This window comes from Furipterus horrens, unplaced genomic scaffold, assembly GCF_987537825.1.
Source record: "Furipterus horrens unplaced genomic scaffold, mFurHor1.1.pri manual_scaffold_1, whole genome shotgun sequence".
Lineage (NCBI taxonomy): Eukaryota > Metazoa > Chordata > Mammalia > Chiroptera > Furipteridae > Furipterus > Furipterus horrens.
Window position 1 is genome coordinate 33,479,418 of NW_028327171.1, and position 20,718 is coordinate 33,500,135.

At 35.1% G+C, this 20,718-nt stretch overlaps 1 protein-coding gene across 3 annotated transcripts in view; it reads left to right on the forward strand.

Moving 5' to 3' along the window:
• PRKCI (protein kinase C iota) overlaps positions 1-20,718 on the forward strand; it is a 54,344-nt gene that overhangs the window by 20,007 nt on the left and 13,619 nt on the right. For all 3 annotated transcript variants that reach the window (XM_090273769.1, XM_090273787.1, XM_090273778.1), the window contains 7 exons: positions 1,829-1,879; positions 4,895-4,980; positions 6,119-6,259; positions 9,086-9,140; positions 10,229-10,287; positions 19,459-19,635; positions 20,072-20,169. In XM_090273769.1, coding sequence (XP_090129895.1) covers positions 1,829-1,879; positions 4,895-4,980; positions 6,119-6,259; positions 9,086-9,140; positions 10,229-10,287; positions 19,459-19,635; positions 20,072-20,169 — 667 coding nt within the window. The remainder of the gene's footprint in view (positions 1-1,828; positions 1,880-4,894; positions 4,981-6,118; positions 6,260-9,085; positions 9,141-10,228; positions 10,288-19,458; positions 19,636-20,071; positions 20,170-20,718) is intronic.

The window sequence follows — 20,718 nt, forward strand, 5'->3', positions numbered from 1 at the left end:
TTGACCAATTTAAAACATAATATTGATGGCATTCTCTTCATCTCTATCCCTCATCGCTATATGATTGTCCTTATTCAGTAGTTTCTCAATTGTTAGAGAAGACAAAATCCATCAGCCTTTTAATCTTGGGAAATTTGTTATTCATGTATGCCTCCTTGGATATTAAAACTCAGTGTTTCACAGCAGAAGTTAAGAATTGAGAGCCCAGTTGAACCTAAGTTATCCTGTTTCAGTTTTGCAATTTATATAAATAATGATCTCTAAAGGTAAGGTATCTTAAATGTCCTTTCTCTTGTTTAAGGGCTAACAGTGGAACTATTTACATAGTTTTTATAGACAGTAGTGTATTACAGATCAGCATGGCTGAGAGGTGCGTAGTGGTGTAGAAGAAACCTAAACTCAACCACCATGTAACTGGTACAAATTAGACCTGGGTCGTAAAGCTAGATATTCTGATTCCAGATCTGTGTTCCTTTCACTCTACCATGCTGCTACTCAATTTTTTAAAAATATTTTATTTATTTATTTTAGAGAAATGGGAAGGGATGGGGAGGGAGAAAGAGAAGGAGAAAAACACCAATGTGTGGCCACCTCTCATGTGCTCCCATCTGGGGACCTGGCCTGCAACCCAGGCATGTACCGCGACTGGGAATCAAACCAGCAAGACTTTGGTTCACAGGCCGGTGGTGTTCAACTCACTGAGCTACATCAGCCGGGGTGCTACTCCTCAATTTTTTAATCTCATCTAGAATTCACTTAATGTACTGCATTTAATTGAAATACATGGCATATTTTTATGGAATATTTTGAGGAGCTTTAGGAGACCTAGGGAACTCTTTAAAACTTGAAACAGATATAAATCTCCCCTAAGCATAATGAATCATTTCAATACCTTGTTATAATTCCCTTATACTTTTCTATAGAGTGTATTTTTTGGAAAACAGTAGTTTGATTTTTTTTCTACCTTAAGAATTTGACATAGTGACTCCCAGGGGATCCACAATCTAATTTGTGAAGATCCTAGCAAAACTTTAAAAGTCTTGCATTTCAGGAAGCATCTCTTTTTAAAATAGAACTACAATGAATGTTTAAAGAAATGATTGATTGGTAGTATTAAAGAGTTTAAGTTTTATTACTTTTTATACTATATCAGATCTGTTTTCAGAAGTTAGTTTATATTTCAACTTTTAAAAATACAATATATAAGAAACTGTGCTTCCCTAACTTGGTGCTCTTTATTAAACCATGTTCTTATGTGCATCGCAGACCACAAAAAATTGACTAAGTGTTCATAAATATACTATTTCTTTATGCTTTATCTATTTGTAAAAAATTATCTGAATTATCTTGTTTATAAATATATAGTTCCTAAGATAAAACTTACATTTTTGGATTGGATACTGTTTATTCCTAAGTTTAGTATACATCCTTTAAAAAACTGTAAAATTTACGTTCATATTTGTATACATTTTTGTAATTTAATTTTAATTCTTCATTGTAGTAAATTTGTCACTACCACAAAGATTTAAGGAAATAGTAGTTAATGATTTCTCTAAGAACAGAAATAATTAATGATGTAACAGTGACTGGAATGAGATTTGAGCTTCTAATGCGTTGTTTATGGATGATCGCTTTTGTGAAAACTGTTTTTGGATAGCCTTGGTAATGTGGATCTCTTTAAAACAATAATATTGACCATATCTACATATCTTGTGTCAAGAGAAGGTCAAGTTGAAATTTGGGTCAATTATTGATATTTGAATTTCAAATTCTGTATAATTTGTATGTTTTAAATATGCTTTATTAATTTTAGTTTATTTTCTTTCAGTATTTCCTTGTGTACCAGAGCGTCCTGGAATGCCCTGTCCAGGAGAAGATAGTGAGTATTTACATACTTCCTACCTTTGAATAAAGTTATTTATGATACAGTGGCACAAGTGAAAGGAAATTAGAAATAAAACTTTTCATTAATTTGACTTCTTTTCCATTCTTTAGTCTAATTTAGCATACATTAGCAACTGCCTAAAGTCTACTTTGTCAGATCTAAATAAGGCAGTTTTTAGTCATAACTCTCTGACATTATCTATTATACATTTGAAATAAAATTAAGTTAATTTTAAGTCATGTTTTCTGGGTTTTTAATTCTGGAAATTTTCAAACCTATGGAGAAGTTGAAACAACACTGAAAACAAAAATAACCATATATCCTTCTCCTAGATTCACCAATTTTTAACATTTTCTGTGTTTGCTGTACCTCTGTATCAGTATGTGTGCACACATGTGCATACATGTATATACATAAGAAACACACTTGTTTTATTATTACTATTATTTTTGCTATACCATTTGAGAATAAGTAACTGACATAACACTTCACCTCTAAATACTTCAGTATGCATCCTTAGGGATTGTTACAGGATTTTCTTTTGAATGTCTAAACTATTGGATACAATTAATGAATTGAAAGAGTCAAACAACTGTTTGGCCTGATGTAATTTAAATATGCAAACTTACGGCCCTTGCCCTGTAGCCAGGTAATTGGGTAGCTCCGTTAGAGTGTCATCCTGATACACCAAGGTTGTGGGTTTGATCCCTGGTGAGGGCACATCCAAGAATAAACCAAGGAATTCATGTGTGAGTGGGACAAATCAATGTCCCTCCCTCTCTCTCCCCTTCCTCTCTCCCTCCCTCCCTCCCTCCCTTTCTCTCTTTCAAATCAATAAATTAAAATTTTTTAAAATTTGCAAACATATATTATCATAGGTATTTACGCCTTTGATATATGGTATAATTTATTAATTTTGGATATTAGGCAACTCATTTTCATTTGTGGTTTCTGCGCATATCCATGACTTTAGAAGGGATTGTGGTAAATGTTTTGTCTTGAATTGAGTGAAGTAGTTCTGACTTTTAATTCCATGACTCTTTATGCAACTTGGTAAAAAAGGAAAAATTAAAGAACTGTAGGTGTTTGTATATCGAGTTGAAGGAGGAATATAAGGAATAAGTAGAACTCCAAAGCAGTAGTGGAAAATTTAGGTTTGGATTCAGCCAGGAGTATTTCTCGGGACTCCCAGTGGCAGGTGGATTGAAGCCAGTCTAGGCTGCCTTCACAGAGCTGTTGCAGAAACAATCGTTCTGTCTTTGACCAAGACCACGCTCTGAAAGACTTGCCATCATACCAGATCTTGGCTCCAGAGTCGCATCTCCCACTCTGGTATGGGTCTGTAGCACACTTCCCAGATAAAATATTATATCCTAACTTTTCACTATTTCATGCTCACTTTGCCTCCTTAAAATTTGCTGGTGGAGATTTTGAAACCACTACTTGCTTAGTTTATAAATATTAATAAACTAGAGCACGGAGAAAATTGATAACCATTAATGTGGTCTCTTGGCTCTTCTAATTCCTAGCCAATATTAACGTGTTTAAATTTAAGTATATCAATTTGTAGTTTATGAAAGCTTCTGAATTAGGATTTTTTTTTTAAGTTAAGATATTAATAGTAACTTTCTGCTTTGGTTACTCCTAGCACAATAAATAATTAAAAATAAAACATCTATATTTAAGGTTCTTTATAATACTATCTCAAGATTTCTAAGTCAGAGCATTTCACCTGGTCTTATCTATCTTAATTTTAAAAAGTAAACTCATTGCTACATTTGCTTTAAAATGAGTTTAGAAACCTAATGGAATCTTTCCACAGTATTAACTACTATTGTGGAATATTACTATTAATGACTAATAGAACGAACACACACACACACACACACACACGTGTGATTGACTAACCATAATTACCCAGGTGGTCTAGATTTGATTTTGTGGGAGCTTTTAGTTTATTTAGGAAAAGTATTACTGTAAAAACCATTGGATGAAAGGTTGTTGGGGAAGAGAATATTCTCGTGGTTACAAAATGTCCCTTAGATGTTTGTAAGAGTACTTACAGAAAAAGAAAATGTATCTTTACAGTAAAGAGAACTAGTAATCACTGCCTCTAACAGAGTGAACACCAGTAGTGGGAGTGAACAATCTTACATTTGTGTATCTCTTGATGTGATACAATAAAAAATACACATCACCTGTGCATTACTTTTGCCAGAGTGTTTAACACTGACTGTGATGAGAAAACAGATAAATTCAGAATGTAGGACTTAAGACAGCTTCCTAGACTTAAAAAAAAAGTCAACATCTTGAAAAACAGAAGAGACAAAAAAGGTATAGCATCCAAATGCAGTGCCTGAACCTTGATAGATCCTCGAGAGAAAAATAAAGCTCTGAAGGACACATTGAGGGCAAATAGAGAAATTTGCATCTGAACTGTATATTAGGTAATATGAAATTAATTTTAATTTTATAAGACATGGTAGTGGTATTGTGCTTAAGTGTATTTAGGAGGAATGTCCTATCTCAGGCAATGGGAATTTAAGGGTGAAGTGTTAAAATGTCTGCAACTTACTTTTAAGTGATTCAGGAAATAAAGGATATGTAAGTAGAGAGGAAAGCAAGTTTTCCCTTCAGTAGCACATATACTAATATTGGAAAGCAAAATGTGGCAAAAATGTTAGTAATTGATAAATCTTGATGAAGAATGCAACCTTTGATTGCTTTATCCTTTTGACTTTTCTGTGGGCCTAAAATTTTTTCACAATTAGAAGTTGGGGGAAAATGAAAAAACAGAAAAGCAATAATAGTAATTGAAGCATTTATGCTCCATACGCTTTATTTTCACCTAGTCCCTGGATGAATCTGTTTTATTTTTTTCACTTTCAGGTTTTTAATCAGTATAAATGTTTCTTGCAGTCAATACCATGAAAAAGTCATAGACTTAAATATAATAAAATGATTTTTATTCACACTTGCTCCTTTTTTAAACTTTCCATCTCTGTCCAGAATCCATCTACCGCCGTGGTGCACGCCGCTGGAGGAAGCTCTACTGTGCAAACGGCCACACTTTTCAAGCCAAGCGTTTCAACAGGGTAAACCTCAGTTGTTGAATATTGATGATTTGAGATATCTATTTTTCCCCCCTCTCTATTATGAAAGAAAGGTAGTCTTGTTATTCCTGTTTAAAGGGGTGAAATTACCTAACATTCCCAGTTTTTGTAGTACACCTGGTTTCTTGAGGTAATTTTTAATATCTCCTTTCAGTTTTAATGTTCCTGATTTAATGATTAATTATATGGTTACCCTAGCTATATGGCAGTCAGATTTTTTCATATAATTCAAGACACCCAGAAAATAAGCAAGGGTTGTTTTGCAAACCATTTAATAATGTAATTTTAATTTTCACTGTTTAGAAAATAGCAGTTGCGAACACTTATCTAGCTTTTACTCTGTCCCAGGCACTTTTCCAGATGCTTGGCATATATTAATTCATTTAATCCTTACAACAACTTTGTGAGATAGGTACTATATATTTCCATTTTATAGATTAAGAAACTGAGGTGCAGGGCAGTTAAGTAATTTGCTCAAGATGACAAAGCTAGTAAGTGGGAGAGCCAAGATTCGAAAGCAGCTTATCTCCAGAAGTTCATGTTTTTAACTCTTCTTGATAACTATAACTCAGTGGACTCCCATTTCCACTTTAAAACCAGTGCCGTGTTCTGAATCCATTACTGTAAATAGAAGCCATGACCGGAGGTTTCTAAATTCTTATTCCCAGTAGCACTGATATTTAAAAAGCTTTGAAATGAAGTCACTTTAGGTACTGCTTTTTAAGAGAACAGGGCTTCGATTTGACCTCTGAACAGTCTGGAAGATGTCTTTTTGCTTGAGAGTCCTTGTTCAGCTTTTTCTGCCATGTTTTTCAAGTTTAACTGGCTTTTCCTATTAATATTACTCTCAAACTAATTATATGAAGACCGAAAATCCTTGGACTTACAACAGAAAACAACATGGTTGCAAAATTCACTGTCTCATTAAAACAAGCTCTCTCTTCTTGTTTATTTTTCCCTGACCAGCATAGCTTAGGAAAAGTAATATATGACGAAGAGAATTGAGTTAGAGAAGAAAGCCACTTATATACACTATTTTATGAGAAAACTGTTGGGACGTGATTATGACCCCTCTTCTTTCTTTTTTTTTTACTAAATTTTGTTGAATTACTCTTTCCAGCGTGCCCACTGTGCCATCTGTACTGACCGAATATGGGGACTTGGACGCCAGGGATATAAGTGCATCAACTGCAAACTCCTGGTTCATAAGAAGTGCCACAAACTTGTCACAATTGAATGTGGGCGACATTCTTTGCCACCAGTAAGACAGTTGTCTTTTTATTTTTAACACGGCAGTTTTGATAACACTACTAGAACAAAGGGCTAAAATTGGGGGGAGGGTGTTAAGGAATCACAACTCAACAGCGTTGTTACAGAATGTGGTTAAGAAAATTTTCAGTCCCCTCACATATTGTGAATTTGGGAATTGTCATTACAAATTTGTTTGTAGGTATAGTTAACTTTTCTATTTAGCCTGATACAGTATCCCCTGGTCTAAATTAGAAAGATGTAAGGAATGGTGTAAGGTTTTTTTTCTCTTTAAGCTAAATTCATTGATTTATAAATCCCGTTATTCTAGCATCGACACCAAGCAGAGATCAGGTGAGAACAGTCAGTCTTCATGTTTGCTATTGAAAGTGTCAAATTACTGGGGAGTTTTTGCATTCAAAGTTTTTATTTTTTACTTTCTGTATTAAATATATAATTAAAACATGTTTATTATAGGAAGAGAACACAAATGAATAAAGAAAAGTTAAATTAAAATCCCCCATAAAACCTACTATCTAGAGGTAATTGTCATTTGTATATACCTTTCCAAAACTTTCCCTGTGCAAATTTATATGCATAAACATTCAAAATTTTTCCATGTAGAAAAAATTTAAACATATATTAAAGACTGGATGGAACAGTATAATGAACTTCCATATGCCAATCACTGTGCTCCACAGTTAGTAACTCATGACCAATCTTGTTTCATCTACCCCCCACCCATTTCGCCGTGTTAGGTTGAAACAAAATCCCAGGCATATTTCAGAATGTACCTTTAAAAACAACTGGAAACAAATTCCTTATATTAAATATTCATCCAGGCAGTGTTCAAAATTTCAATTGTTTCATAAATGTTATTTTGTTTTTACAGTTTTCATTATCAATCAGGATTCATATGTGAAATTGATTGATGTCTTAGCTATTTTTAATTTATCAATTTCCTCCCCCTCTCTTTGTCTCTCCCTCTGTGGGTGTTGGTCTCTCACTCTTTCTTCACTTACAATTTAATTGTAGAAGAAACTGTATGGTCATTTTAAGTTTTGCATAATTTTTCTATCTGCTTTTCATTGTTATGTTTAAAATATTCTGTCCTTTTTAATTTCTGTTTATTATAGTTGAATCTAGAAGTTTGATTAGATTTTGGGTTTAGGTGGGTTTTGTGGGTTGTTTTTGAGACTACTTCATAGAAAGTGGAATGTTTATCAGAAAGCACGTAATATTTGGATGTGTCTCATTCTTTTACATGCTTTCTAACAAAGGCGAGATCACATATGTACTATTTTCTAACCCATTTTTCTTACTGAACAATATGTTTTGGTCATTTCTATATTTAGCTATCTATAGCCTTATCATTTTTAGCATAATATTTTTTAAAATTAATTATTTATTTATTTGTTTATTTACTTATTTTTAGAGAGGCGGAAAGGAGAAAGAGAGGGAGAGAAATATCATTGTGTGGTTGCCTCTCAGTCCCCCAACTGGGGACCTGACATGCAACCTAATAATGTACCCTGACTGGGAATCGAACCAGCGACACTTGATTCACGGCCGATGCTCAATCCATTGAGCCACAGCAGCCAGGGCTCTAGCATAATATTTTATTATATGTTATACCATAATTTTTTAACCTGTTCTTCACACTGGAACAATTGAGTTTTCTAAATTTTCCTATAAAGAAAATTATAATGAACTTTCTGGTAAATAAATCTTACTATTTCCATAACGGTCCAGTAGTAGAATTACTAGGTTAACGAAAATGCATTTTTAAAAAGATATGGATGCAGCTTTCTAATTTTTTTTCTAGAATGATTATACCATGTTTATTCATAGTCACTTCTTTGAACGTTATGAAAGTAGATTATTAGGGGTATCTATTTGGTATTAGAATTATGTAGCTAGTTCATATAAGCTTAGAAGTGGGTTTTCACAAGTTAGGGAGGTTAAAATCCAGTCTGAAGGAAAAACAGAAGGCCAAAAATTATGAACATAATTTCTACAGGTTACTGCTGATAGGTATTTGTGTGCATGTTCTTAGGTGATGGATGACTTGTGTGAGTTATAAATATAAAAGAGAGACAGGGTTAGTAATTATATTTAAAGTGGATACTAAATGCATTGAAAAATTCATGGGCTTATCTTTAAGGCAGCCTTTAAATTATAACAGTATAATTAAAGCTCCTTCTCAAGTTCACTTTTTCTTGCTGATGTTCATTAAACCTGGGTCCAAGATTAATGAATTAGTAACATTTTTGTTTGAATTAGTACTAACCTGAGGTTATTGGCAGTTAGTTGGTTAGGTCAGTTTCTAGGAGGTATTCCTTATCCTTTTTGGGGTCACTGACATCTTTGAGAAATTTCAGAAAAATGGAAAGCCCACAAAATTATACATATAATTTTAAGAGGTTTATAGACATCTTGAAGTCTTATCTCTGGGCCTCAGCTAAAGAAGTCAAATACTAGTGACTCCTGCCAGAGACTTAAAGTGAGTATAGGGATCTCCAAAGATTCGGTAGTGTAGAAGAGAACTCAGAGGATACAGGTCTTTAATTTTGATTTCTACTTGATGGTCTGAAATTCTGTGTTTCTTCTGTTATCTGTAAAATGTGACATTACCTCATTTACAGGAATATTATATGGTTTCATATAATAAAGTTAAGACTAAATTAAATATAGCAATATAATTATCCCTTAAGTTATATTTTTTCAAAATTAAATTTTAATATGCTGTGTCTTATCAAAATAATGTTCCTGGATTTGTAGAGATATTGGGATTTAAAAAGAATCCACTAAGTTACTGTTTCTTTGGAAATGTTTTTAGGAACCAATGATGCCAATGGAACAGCCATCCATGCACTCAGATCACGCACAAACAGGTGAGAATGATGCTGTCAGGAACCCTTGTTCACTAACAAAGTGTCATTCAAAGACTAGGTGACTCTTTCACCCAAGTTTAAAAACAATTTTGTTCTCTCCAAATAAAAGTTAGGTAACCATATTTTGTGGTAGTACTATTGTCACAATATTTAGCATATATATTTGATATTTTAAAAAGGCAAATATGTAAACTAAAACAAATGACTATATTCTCTAATTTGGATAAATTTCTTTAGAGACCCCTTTAAATTTAGCAAACCTGTTTTTTTTTTTCAATAGTGAAAACATACTGATTTTTGTGGGTCGTGTTAACTGTGTTAAAGTGATCTTTTTTATTAAAATCTTTATTATCAGGAGTAGAATGTATGTAAAAGATACAGAGATGCAGTATAAAAAATTCAAAAAAGAGCATATGAGTTCAAATATCAAATAGATACAAAACCTTAAATGTGTACCTGGTAAATTTAAAGAGCAATTAAATGGGGCAGAGAAGCCTGATATGGGATGAATCAAGAAAGGCAAAGCAAGGGGTTTTTCTGAAAGGACAGAATGCAGTCTCTTTTGTTCATAGAAGAAACTGGTTATATGAAATGTAGGCTTTTGGGGGGGTGGGAGGTGGGAAGGTTTGGGAACCCAAGTGGCTTCAAGGAATAGAAGCCTAGAGTCTAATTTTTGTCAGTTCTTCACTTGACCTGTGTGGTGCAGTAGTAAGGAACATTTTGAGTGTAAGAGAAGCGAGGACTGAAAACCCAGCGACCCTCTACCTCCATGCCTCAGTCAGATAGTTTATAGAGTTCCCCTCATAGAAGGAATTGATTAATTTGTAAAGAAGAGAAATATTTTTAAAATAGCAAAAATATTTGGTAATATCAGTACTTGGCTCCTGATTGGTTCTTGTTCTCTTTACCCTCATTAAAGATTAGGATTTAAGTCATCTTTATATACACTATCAGTAAGACAGATACTTAGTTTTAAATGCTGAAGAACAGAAATAAAAACTAAAATAATGAAATCAAGAAAAAACTTTAAGTCAAACAAAGTTAATGGATGCTGTTTTTCTCTTTTATTTTTGGGATTGGGTTTTTAGTAATTCCATATAATCCTTCAAGTCATGAGAGTTTGGACCAAGTTGGTGAAGAAAAGGAAGTAAGTTAATCAATCCTATTGTACATTATGCCATTAGCTCTCTAATGAGTCTTGACAGTGTAACAATATGACAAATTGACTTGCTTAGATTTTAGATCAGGGATGATGGAATGAGTCTAGAGTTTTATTCTGATTTAATCAAATAATTAAGTTACTGATTTCATTTAAATTAAGAAATGATCTGGTAAGATAATTTATTTTTATATTAAAGTAACATAATCTAAAAATTACAATATTTAAGAATGGTGTTTAGAATGCTTGGCAGTGTTGTTACGTACTTACAGATCCTTCCATTTTATGGCTAATTGTTATTTAAGTATAAATAATTAAGCATCTTAATTGCCACTATTTTTTCTGACTATTAAACATTTTATCAGTTTTTAAAACAAAGTAAAATTTTAATTAAAGTATTTAATTAACATATTAACCAAATTTTTTAAAAGATCCTGTAGTAAAACAGATTTATCACGCCTCACACCTTTCACTCCTACTTTGACTTCTGAGTGGCAGCCCTTCTTAGTTATTCTCGTTGGGTCCATAATGTTTACACCCCTGTTTTTCAGTATTAAAACTCTATTTCTGGTTATGAGAGATGTAGTTCACACTACCTCCCCATTTTCTATTCACTTTTTTATGTTTAATAGGTTATTTTTTACTCTTGGTTACCTTTAAAAAACCCAACTTTTTATTATGGAAAGTTTCAAACATAAATAAAAGAGAGCAAAATAGTATAATAAAGCCCCTGTATCCATTACCCAGTTAAAACAATCATCAGTACATGGCCAGCATTGTTTTGTAATTATATTTAAATGAATTACTGATTTGTGTTTGAATTAATCATTTTTACCTTTTTCTGTTTCTCACCTATTTATGTTACTTTTCTTGCCTTCTTTTGGGTTAGTTATTCATTATTACTTTTTCACCTCTTTTAACTTGTTTGACATTCTTCTTTTAACCAATTTTTTCTATTACAACTGACATTCAATATTATTTTTATTAGTTTCAGGTGTGGTGGTTAAACATTTTAATTTACCAAGTGCTCCCCCTAAGTCTAATACTCACCTGGCACATACACTGTATTCCCTGTGCTGTACTTTACATCCCCATAACTGTTTTGTAACGACCAATTGTACTTCTTAATCTCTTCACCTGTTTCACCCAGCCACCCCGCCAACCTCCTTCCCATCGGGCACTCCTCAGTTTGTTCTCTGTATCTATGAGTCTGTTTCTGTTTTGTTTTGTTTATTTATATTGTTCATTGGATTCCACATAAAAGTAAAAGCATATGGTATTTGTCTTTCTCTGACTGACTTATTCATTTGGCATAATACCCTCTAAGTCCATCCATGCTGTCACAAATGGTAAGATTTCATTCTTTTTTATTGCTGAGTAATATTCCATTGTACCTGTGTACTACTTCTTTATTCAATTGTTTATTGATGGGCACTTGGTTGCTCCCACATGTTGCCTTGTCAATAATCCTGCAGTAAACATAGGGATACATACATCTTTTCAAATCCAAAACAGTGTTTTGGATTTCTTTGAATATATACCCAGAAGTTGAATTACTAGGTCACAGGGTAGTTCTATTTTTAATTTTTTTTCAGGAACCTCCACACTGTTTTTCATAGTGGCTGCAACAATTTGCAGTCCCACCAACAATGCACAAGCATTCCCCTTTCTCCACATCTTTGTCAACATTTGTTTGTTGATTTATTGATAATAGCCATTCTGACAGGTATGAGATATCTTATTATGGTTTTCATTAGTGACATTGAGCATTTTTTCATATGTCTATTGGCCATCTGTCCCTTTGGAGAAGTGTCTATTCAGATCCTCTGCCCATTTTTTAATTGGATTGTTTTTTGGTGTTATGTTGTATGAGTTCTTTATTAATTTTAGCTATTAACCCCTTATTGGATGTATCATTGGTGAATATCATCTCCCAATTAGTAGGTTGTCTTTTTGTTTTGTTGATGGTTTCCTTTGCTGTGCAAAAATATTTTAATTTGGTATAGTACCATTTGTTTATCTTTTCTTTTGTTTCCTTTGCCTGAGGAGATATGTCAACAAAAACATTACTAAGAGAAATGTCAGAGAGTTTACTGCCTATGTATTCTAGGAGTTTTATGGTTTTGGGTCTGATATTGATGTCTAAACTGTTTTGAATTATTTTTATATATGGTGTAAGAAGGTGGTGTAGTTTCATTTTTATTGCATCTATCTGCCCAATTTTCTCAGCATGACAACCTCCAACTTCGTTCTTTCTCAAAGATTGCTTTGGCTATTCAGGGGTCTTTTGTGGTTCAATATACATTTTTGGATTATTCTAATTCTGTGAAAAATTCCATTGGTATTTTAATAGGGATGGCAATGAATGTATAGATTGCTTTGGGTGGTATGGACATTCTAATGATGTTAATTTTTTCTCTCCATGAGCACAGTATATGCTGCCATTTATTTGTATCTTTCTCAGTTTCTTTCTTCAGTGTCTTATGATTTTCCAAGTATGGGTCTTATATCTCCTTGGTTAAATTTATTCTTAGGTATTTTACTTTATTTATTTGATGCAATTGTAGATGAGATTGTTTTCTTAGTTTCTCCTTCTGATAATTTATTATGGTGTATAAAAATGCAACTTTTAAAAAAATTTTGTATCCTGCTATTTGATTGAAATCACTAACCAGTTCTAGTAGTTTTTTGGTGGAATCTTTAGGGTTCTTCATATGTCGTATGCCATATGCAAATAATGATAGTTTTACTTCTTCCTTCCCAATTTGTATGCTTTTTTCTTTCTTGTCTGAGTGTTACAGCTAGGACTTCCAATATTGTGTTGAATAAAAGTTGTGAAAGTGGACATCCTTGTCTTGTTCCTAATAATAAGGAAAAAGCTTTTAGCTTTTCACCATTGAGTATGATGTTAGCTATGGTTTGTCATATATGATCTTTATTATTTTGGGGTATTTTTCATCTATTCCCACTTTACTGGAGTTTTTATTGTAAATGAATGCTTTTTGTGCATCTGTTGATATGATTATATGATTTTTTATCCTTCGTTTATGTGATGTACCACATTAATTGATTTGCAGATATTGAACCAAACTTGCATCCTAGGCATAAATCCCACTTGTTCATGGCATATGATTTTTTCTTTTTAAATTATTTATTTGTTTGTTTATTTTATTTTTAGAGAGAGGGGAAGGGAGAAAGAGAGAGAGAGAAAAACATCACTGTGTGGTTACCTCTCACGCCCCCAACTGGGGACCTGACGTACAACCTAGTAATCTACCCTGACTGGGAATCGAACCAGTGACACTTGGCTTGCAGGCCGACACTCAATCCACTGAGCCACAGCAGCCAGGGCTTGATCTTTTAATGTATTGCTGAATTCAGTTTGCTAATTTTGTTGAGGATTTTTGAATCTATGTTTATCAGTGATATTGGCCTATGATTTTCTTTTTTTGTAGTGTCTTTGTCAGGTTTTAGAATCAGGATAATGCTGGTCTCATAAATTGAGTTTGGGAACATTCCTTTTTTGAATTTTTTGGAATATTTTAGAAGGACAGGTGTTAATTCTTCAAATGTTTGGTATGATTTATCTGTGAAGCCATCCAGTCCAGGATATTTATTTTCGGGGAGTCCTTTCATTACTGATTCAGTTTCATTAGTAGCTATTGTTCTGTTCAGATTTTCTGTTTCTTCTTGACTCAGTCTTGGAAGAGTGTATGTTTCTAGGAATTTATTCATTTCTTTAGATTGTACGATTTGTTGGCATATAATTGTCTGTAGTATAGTCTTAATAATCCTTTGTATTTCTGTGGTGTCAGTTGTCACTTTTCTTTTAATTCTAGTTTTATTTATTTGGGTCCTCTTTTTTACTTGGTGAGTCAGTTTGGGTTATCTTTTCAAAGAATGAGCTCTTGGTTTCATTAATCTTTTATATTGTTTTTTAGACTATTTCATTTATTTTCATATTGATCTTTATTATTTTCTTCCTTCTACTACCTTTGAGCTTTGTTCGTTGTTTTTTTCTAGTTCCTTTAGTTGTAAGATTAGATTGCGTATTTGATATTTTTCTTATTTTTTTGAGGTAGGCTTGCATTGCAATGAATTCCCCTCTTAGGACTCCTTTTGCAGTTGTGATGTTGTTGGGATATTGTGTTTTCGTTTTCATTTGTCCCAAGGCATCTTTTGATTTCTTCCTTGATTTCATTGTTAACCCATTTATTTAGTAGCATGTTATTTAGACTCTTACGTTTTCTATGTTTTATACAGTTATATTTTTACAATTGATTTCTAGTTTCATATCATTGCAGTTGGAGAAAATGCTTAGTATTATTTCAAACTTCTTAACTTCTTAAACTTATGGAGACTTGTTTTGTATCCTAACATGTGGTCTGTCCTGGGAAATGTTCTATGTGTGCTTGAAAAGAATGTATATTCTGTGAAATGCTCTAAAAAGATCAATTAAATCCATCTGTTCTAATAAGTTATTTAAGGTCACTGTTTCCTTCTTGATTTTCTATCTGGACTGTCTACCCATTGATGTCGATAGGGTGTTAAAATTCCCAACAATTACTGCATTACTGTCAGTCTGACACTTTATGTCCATCAATATTTGCTTTATGAATTTAGGTGCTCCTACATTCAGTGCATAAATGTTTACAAGGGTTATATTCTCTTGCTGGGTGTTCCCTTTGTTATTATGTATTGTCCTTCTTTGTCGCTTGTTATAGCCTTTGTTTTAAAGTCTATTTTATCTGATATAAATATTGTTACCCCAGGTTTTATTTTCATTTCCATTTGTATTAAGTATCTATTCCACTCCTTTATATCTATTTAGTCTGTGTGGGCCTTTTGATGTGAAACGGATCCCTTGTAGACAGTGTATGTATCGATCTTCTTTTCTGATCCATTCAGCCACCTTATGTCCTTTGATTGGAGCATTTAATCTGTTTACATTTAAAGTTATTGCTAATAGGTATATAGTTATTGTCATTTTGTTACTCATATTTATATTTTTTCTTTTCTTCTTCTTAAGGAACTCCCTTTAACATTTCTTGAAATACTGGTTTGGTAGTGATGAATTCCTTTAGCTTTTCCTTGTCAGGGAAGCTCTTTATCTCTCCTTCAATTTTAAATGATAACCTTGCTTGGGTAATCTTGATTGCAGGTCCTTGCTTTTCATCACTTTGGATCTTTCTTCCCAGTCCTTTTTGACCTATAAAGTTTTTGTTGAGAAATCAGCTGACAGTTTTATAGGAGCTTCCTTATAGATAACTGTTTTTTTCTTGCTGCTTTTCAGAGCTTCTCTTTGTTTTCAACCTTTAGCATTTTAATTATGAGGTGTCTTGGTATGGCCTTTTTCGGGATTTCCTGTGCTTCCTGGACTAGTATGTCTATTTCTTCTGCCTGGTTAAGGGAGTTTTCCAACACTATTTTATCAAATAGGTTTTCAATCCATCCTCTCTCTCTTCTCCTGGTACCCCTATGATGTGAGTGTTGGTATGCCTGATGTTGACCCAGAAGTCCCTTAAACTTTCCTCATTTAAAAAAATCTTTTTTTCTTTTTGCTGCTCTGATTGGGTGTTTTTCACTACTTTGTCTTTTTAAGTCACTGATGTGATCCTCTGCTTCATCTAATCTGTTGATTCTTTCTAGGATATTCCTGATTTCAGTTATCGAAGTCTTCATTCCTGACTTTTTTTGTGGTGTCTGTGTCCTTTTTTTCTGTTTACTACTCTTTGTTGAAGTTCTCACTGAGTTGATCTATTCTTCCCCTAAGTTCATTTAGTATTCTTATAACCAATGTTTTGAACTCCGTATCAGGTAAATTGCTTGCTTCCATTTGATTTAGTTTGTTTTCTATAGTTTTCTCCTGTATTTTCATTTGGGACATGTTTCTTTGTCATTTCTTTTTGGCTGCCTCTCTGTGTTTGCTTCTGTATATTAGGCAAATGTTCTGTGTCTCCCAGACTTAGCAGGGTGGCCTTATGTAGTAGGTGTTTTGTGGAGCACAGTGATATAGTCTCTGTCACCTGAGCCAGGTGTTCCAGGAGTGTCCCTTGTGTGCATAGTGTGTGCCTTTCTGCTATAGTTGAGCCTTGGTTGCTGTGTGTTTGTCAGTGGGTGGGGCTGGTCCTTGGCTGACAGGCTGTGAGGACTGGCCATGAGGACTGGCCACAGCCACAGTGAGATTTGGCCCAGCAGGGCTCTGGTACCTGCCAAGACCACCCTTTATGTGTGCCATTTGTGGAGCTAATTCAGTGATGATCTTTTGTAGTCTTAGGCTAGCCACCAGCACGTTGGTTCTGGGGCCGCTAGGGAGGGGCTTCGGTGCAGGTGGGGGTCACCTGCTGCCTGTGCCCAGCCCAGGGACAGCTGGTAGGAGATACAAAGTCATCTGAGATTGGCAGCTACATGTGCTGGGCCCAGAGGTCTGTGGAAGAGACCAAGGTGTAAGCCAAGGTCGGCTGCTACCCACACTGGGCCTTGGGCCACTCAGCAAAGGCACAGGACATACCAAGGCTTGCCATTGCCTGCCTGGGGCCTGCAGACCTTGAGGAGTTTTTTAAAAAGCTCCCAGTGGGGGTCGAGGTTGCCTGTGAGGCGCAGCCACCGAAAGAGCCCAGGGCAGTGTGCGAGGTATGTGGAGTACCTTCCGGGGAGTCACCAGGGTGGAGCTAGCAGTGTTCCCCAGGTGAATGCAGATTTGATTTGGTGCCCACCTGCCCCTGCAGGCTGTGTATGCAGAGGGTTCCACATGGATAGTGGCAGCCCTTACCCCAGAGCCGCACAGTTCAGTTTGTTTGCATGTGACTCTGGTGCCTTTTGAGCTGCTGGCCCTTCAGTGAAGCTCAGGGTGAGTGCCTGGGAGCAGTGGAGTCTGTGCGTGGGCCCTTTAAGAGGACTGCTGTGTTTCTAGCAGCCTTCTCTCTGACCTGGGAGGAATCCCCACAGAGCTGGGTGGGATGGGGTCTGGAGTCAGCTGGGTGAGTCCTGTTTACCTGGTTAATGCGGATTCATATTTGGCACTTGCCTGCCCCCATGGGCCCTGTGAGGGGAGGGCTCAGTGGTGGCCCTCCCCTTGAAGTCACACAACTCATTCTCTCCCTGAATGTCTCCGGTGCCTTCGAGCTGCTCTGAGTGCCTGCGAGCAAGTGAGTCTGTGCATGGGCCCTTTAGAAGGACGCCTAGGTTTCCAGCCGCCCCCACCTCACCATGCTGGGACGGAGTCTCTGCTGGGCTTCACAACCAGCTGTTACACGACAGCTCTTCCAGGCAGTGGATTCCTGGGTCAGAGAGCTGGGACTCCTCACTCCTAAGTGAGACCTCTGCTGCTGGGATATCCCTCCTGCCTCCCAACTGCCTTGTGGGGTGTGGGACCAGCCTGTTTCACATCTCTGCCTCTCCTACAGGTCTTGATGTGGCCTCTTCTTTATATTCTTAGTTACTGGAGCTCCATTCAGCTAGTCTTCAGGTGGTTCTCCAGGTGGATTGCTCTGTAATTTTGTGGCAATTTTAATGTGGTCATGGGAGGAGGCAAGCAGAGTGCTTACCTACTCCAGTATTTTGACCAGAACCCATTTGTTTGACATCCTTTTGCTGTTCTATTATTGATTATTCTAAAGGTTGTATCTTATATCCTTAACTTATTAAAATTCACTAAAAATTATTAATTATACTTTTCCCACTTCCCATGACATGCAAGGACCTTAGAATACTTTAAATTCACTCACTCTCCCTTTCTGCCTTTGGTGCTGTATTTGTCTTATTCTAAAATTCTGTGTGTGTGTATTAATGTTCTTAAACAGTCAGTCCTTATTTAGGTTTATCCACATTTTATTATTTTTTTCTACATTCCTTCCTGCATGTCTGCCCTCCCATATGAGATCATCTTTCTCCTTGAAGAACTCACTGTTTCCTTTAGGGAGAGCTGACTAGTGATGGGTTTCCTTTGTTTATGTTCGAAAAGGGTTTTATTTTGCTTTTATTTTGAAGGCTGTTTTTGCAGGATATAGAGTTGTAGGTTAGCAGGGGATAGTAATCCCTTCACTCAGTCTTCTTACATTTTCTGTGAAGGTACTGTGCTTGTGTGCCATCTCTCTTTTATAGTTTTCGGTTAACTATATAAAAGATCTGTACATTGCCTTATTGTCTAACCGTGCTCTACTTTCTTTATCTGCCCTAATCTGATTTTTCTTCACTCCTCTTTATCCTTTTTACTAAATCACATTATTTTTAAATTTTCATGTATTAATATCCTCAGTTTTCATTATGTGTGTGTGTCCATGTATATGTGTGTATATACATATATGTACATATATATGTAATATATCTATATTGTGCTTGTTTCTTTCTTAAATTTTGCTGTTTGTTTTTCTTGACAACTCTTTCACTTCCAGAAATTAATACTTAATTTTTATGGGCACATCTATTGATTGTATGCTGAGAATTTTGCAGCTATCTAATAGAAGATTATCTTTATAGTCTTCTCTATAAATTACCAGAAGCCAAAGTTTGTAGTTATGAATGAATTTTAAGTCTGGTTTTGTCATTCCATGGGAGCCTTGGTGTTCTGTAGAAAAGAAGGTTTTCTGTTAGCTGAACTGCCTTGTGCTTGCTTGTTTTCTGCTTACAGTCCCCATGTTTCTGAACGTGTCCTTTCATTAGCTCAGATTTCATATATCAAACTTCCAGCAGACTCTTTTCATATTTCTGTCCCATTGGAACTTCTAACTAGAAAATGAAAAACCAAGCTCATTCTCTCAACTCTTGTCAATCTTATCCTATGCTCACACTTTATATTTCTATCAATGATATCTCCACTCTCCCAGTCAGCAAAATTGGTGTCATTTTTTGTTCATGCATCTCCATTGCCTGTCTCTATACCCCAAAGTTTTACCAGATCCTTTTTAAGACACTCTTTAACATTTCTCCCATTTTAGCTCAGTCTCCATTGCTATCAATACCCCTCTGACCTCAACTTGTGAATTCCTCTCACTATCTGAGCAGTCAGATTGCATTGTTTGAAATGGTGTAAGAAAAGAAGAGTTAAGCACTTACACCAGAAAATATTTTTTAAATCATAGGTATAAGTAGGTGTTAGAAATATAATTGTTATGCAAAATACTTCCCAGTATAACTCTTTGATATAAATGTTCTCAACAGGCAATGAACACCCGGGAAAGTGGCAAAGCTTCATCCAGTCTAGGTCTTCAGGATTTTGATTTGCTCCGGGTAATAGGAAGAGGCAGTTATGCCAAAGTTCTGTTGGTGCGATTAAAAAAAACAGATCGTATTTATGCAATGAAAGTTGTGAAAAAAGAGCTTGTCAATGATGATGAGGTAAGCACAATGTTTTACTAGTTCTACACTGTTAAATTGGCGTAAGTGTACCATTTCAGAGAAAACCTCAACATTCGTGACATTAGTTCAGTCTCCTTTTCTAAACAATGACTCAAATGGATTATATAAGATATATTAAAGAAACCTGATGATTAGGCTTCTTAAAAATAAAAATCAAACCATATTTTGATGAAGGGAAAGTACTTGTATGAGCTTTGTAAAAGTTTTCTAGACCGTTTCAAAATATTGAAATATTTACTGGTGGTATTTTTCTCTTTATATATAAGTTATTGTGTTGCATGATTATCCATTCTTTTGATATTTAACCTGGTTGGTTAATTACTGCATTTGTGATCATTGAATTGCTAAGAGCAAATATATCATAGTTTTGATGATATTTGAGTTTGATAAAGATTTCTTTCATATTTTAAAATAGGATATTGATTGGGTGCAGACAGAGAAGCACGTGTTTGAGCAGGCATCCAATCATCCTTTTCTTGTTGGGCTGCATTCTTGCTTTCAGACGGAAAGCAGGTAAGATTGGAAGGTAATGGAGTGATTACTGACTGTATGTTTTGATATATTATACAGTAAGAACCTTTCTTACTTTGATTCCTGAAATAGAAGTCAGGGAGACAGACAGACACAACAGTATTATGCTTAAGATTTCCTGCCACTCATTCCAGTCAGCGATAATCTATTTGGATTAGCATGAAGAAATTACCTGCTTAAAAAAAATAGTCAGGTTCTAATATGGCAGTAAAGATCCACTTTGAAATATCCCTGAGATTTTAGTTTTAGGACTTAAAGTTTCCCAGTGCTTAACTAGGGGGAGAAATCCTAACTTTTTTACTGTAAGGGACAGTTGAAGTGACTTATCTTGCAAATGCTAAAATTGGAGTGGGAGGAGGAGGCTCCAGATTGGAAGTGGTCCTATAGAAGTGGCAGGTTTCAGAATTATTATCTGGCTGGCTTACTTTGTGTCTTCTGTGATTGAACAGCTTTCCACTCCATCTAGCCCTTGTTTCCACCAACTCCTGGGACTTTTGTTAATGGTAAATCATTGAATGATCTGTGTTGTGA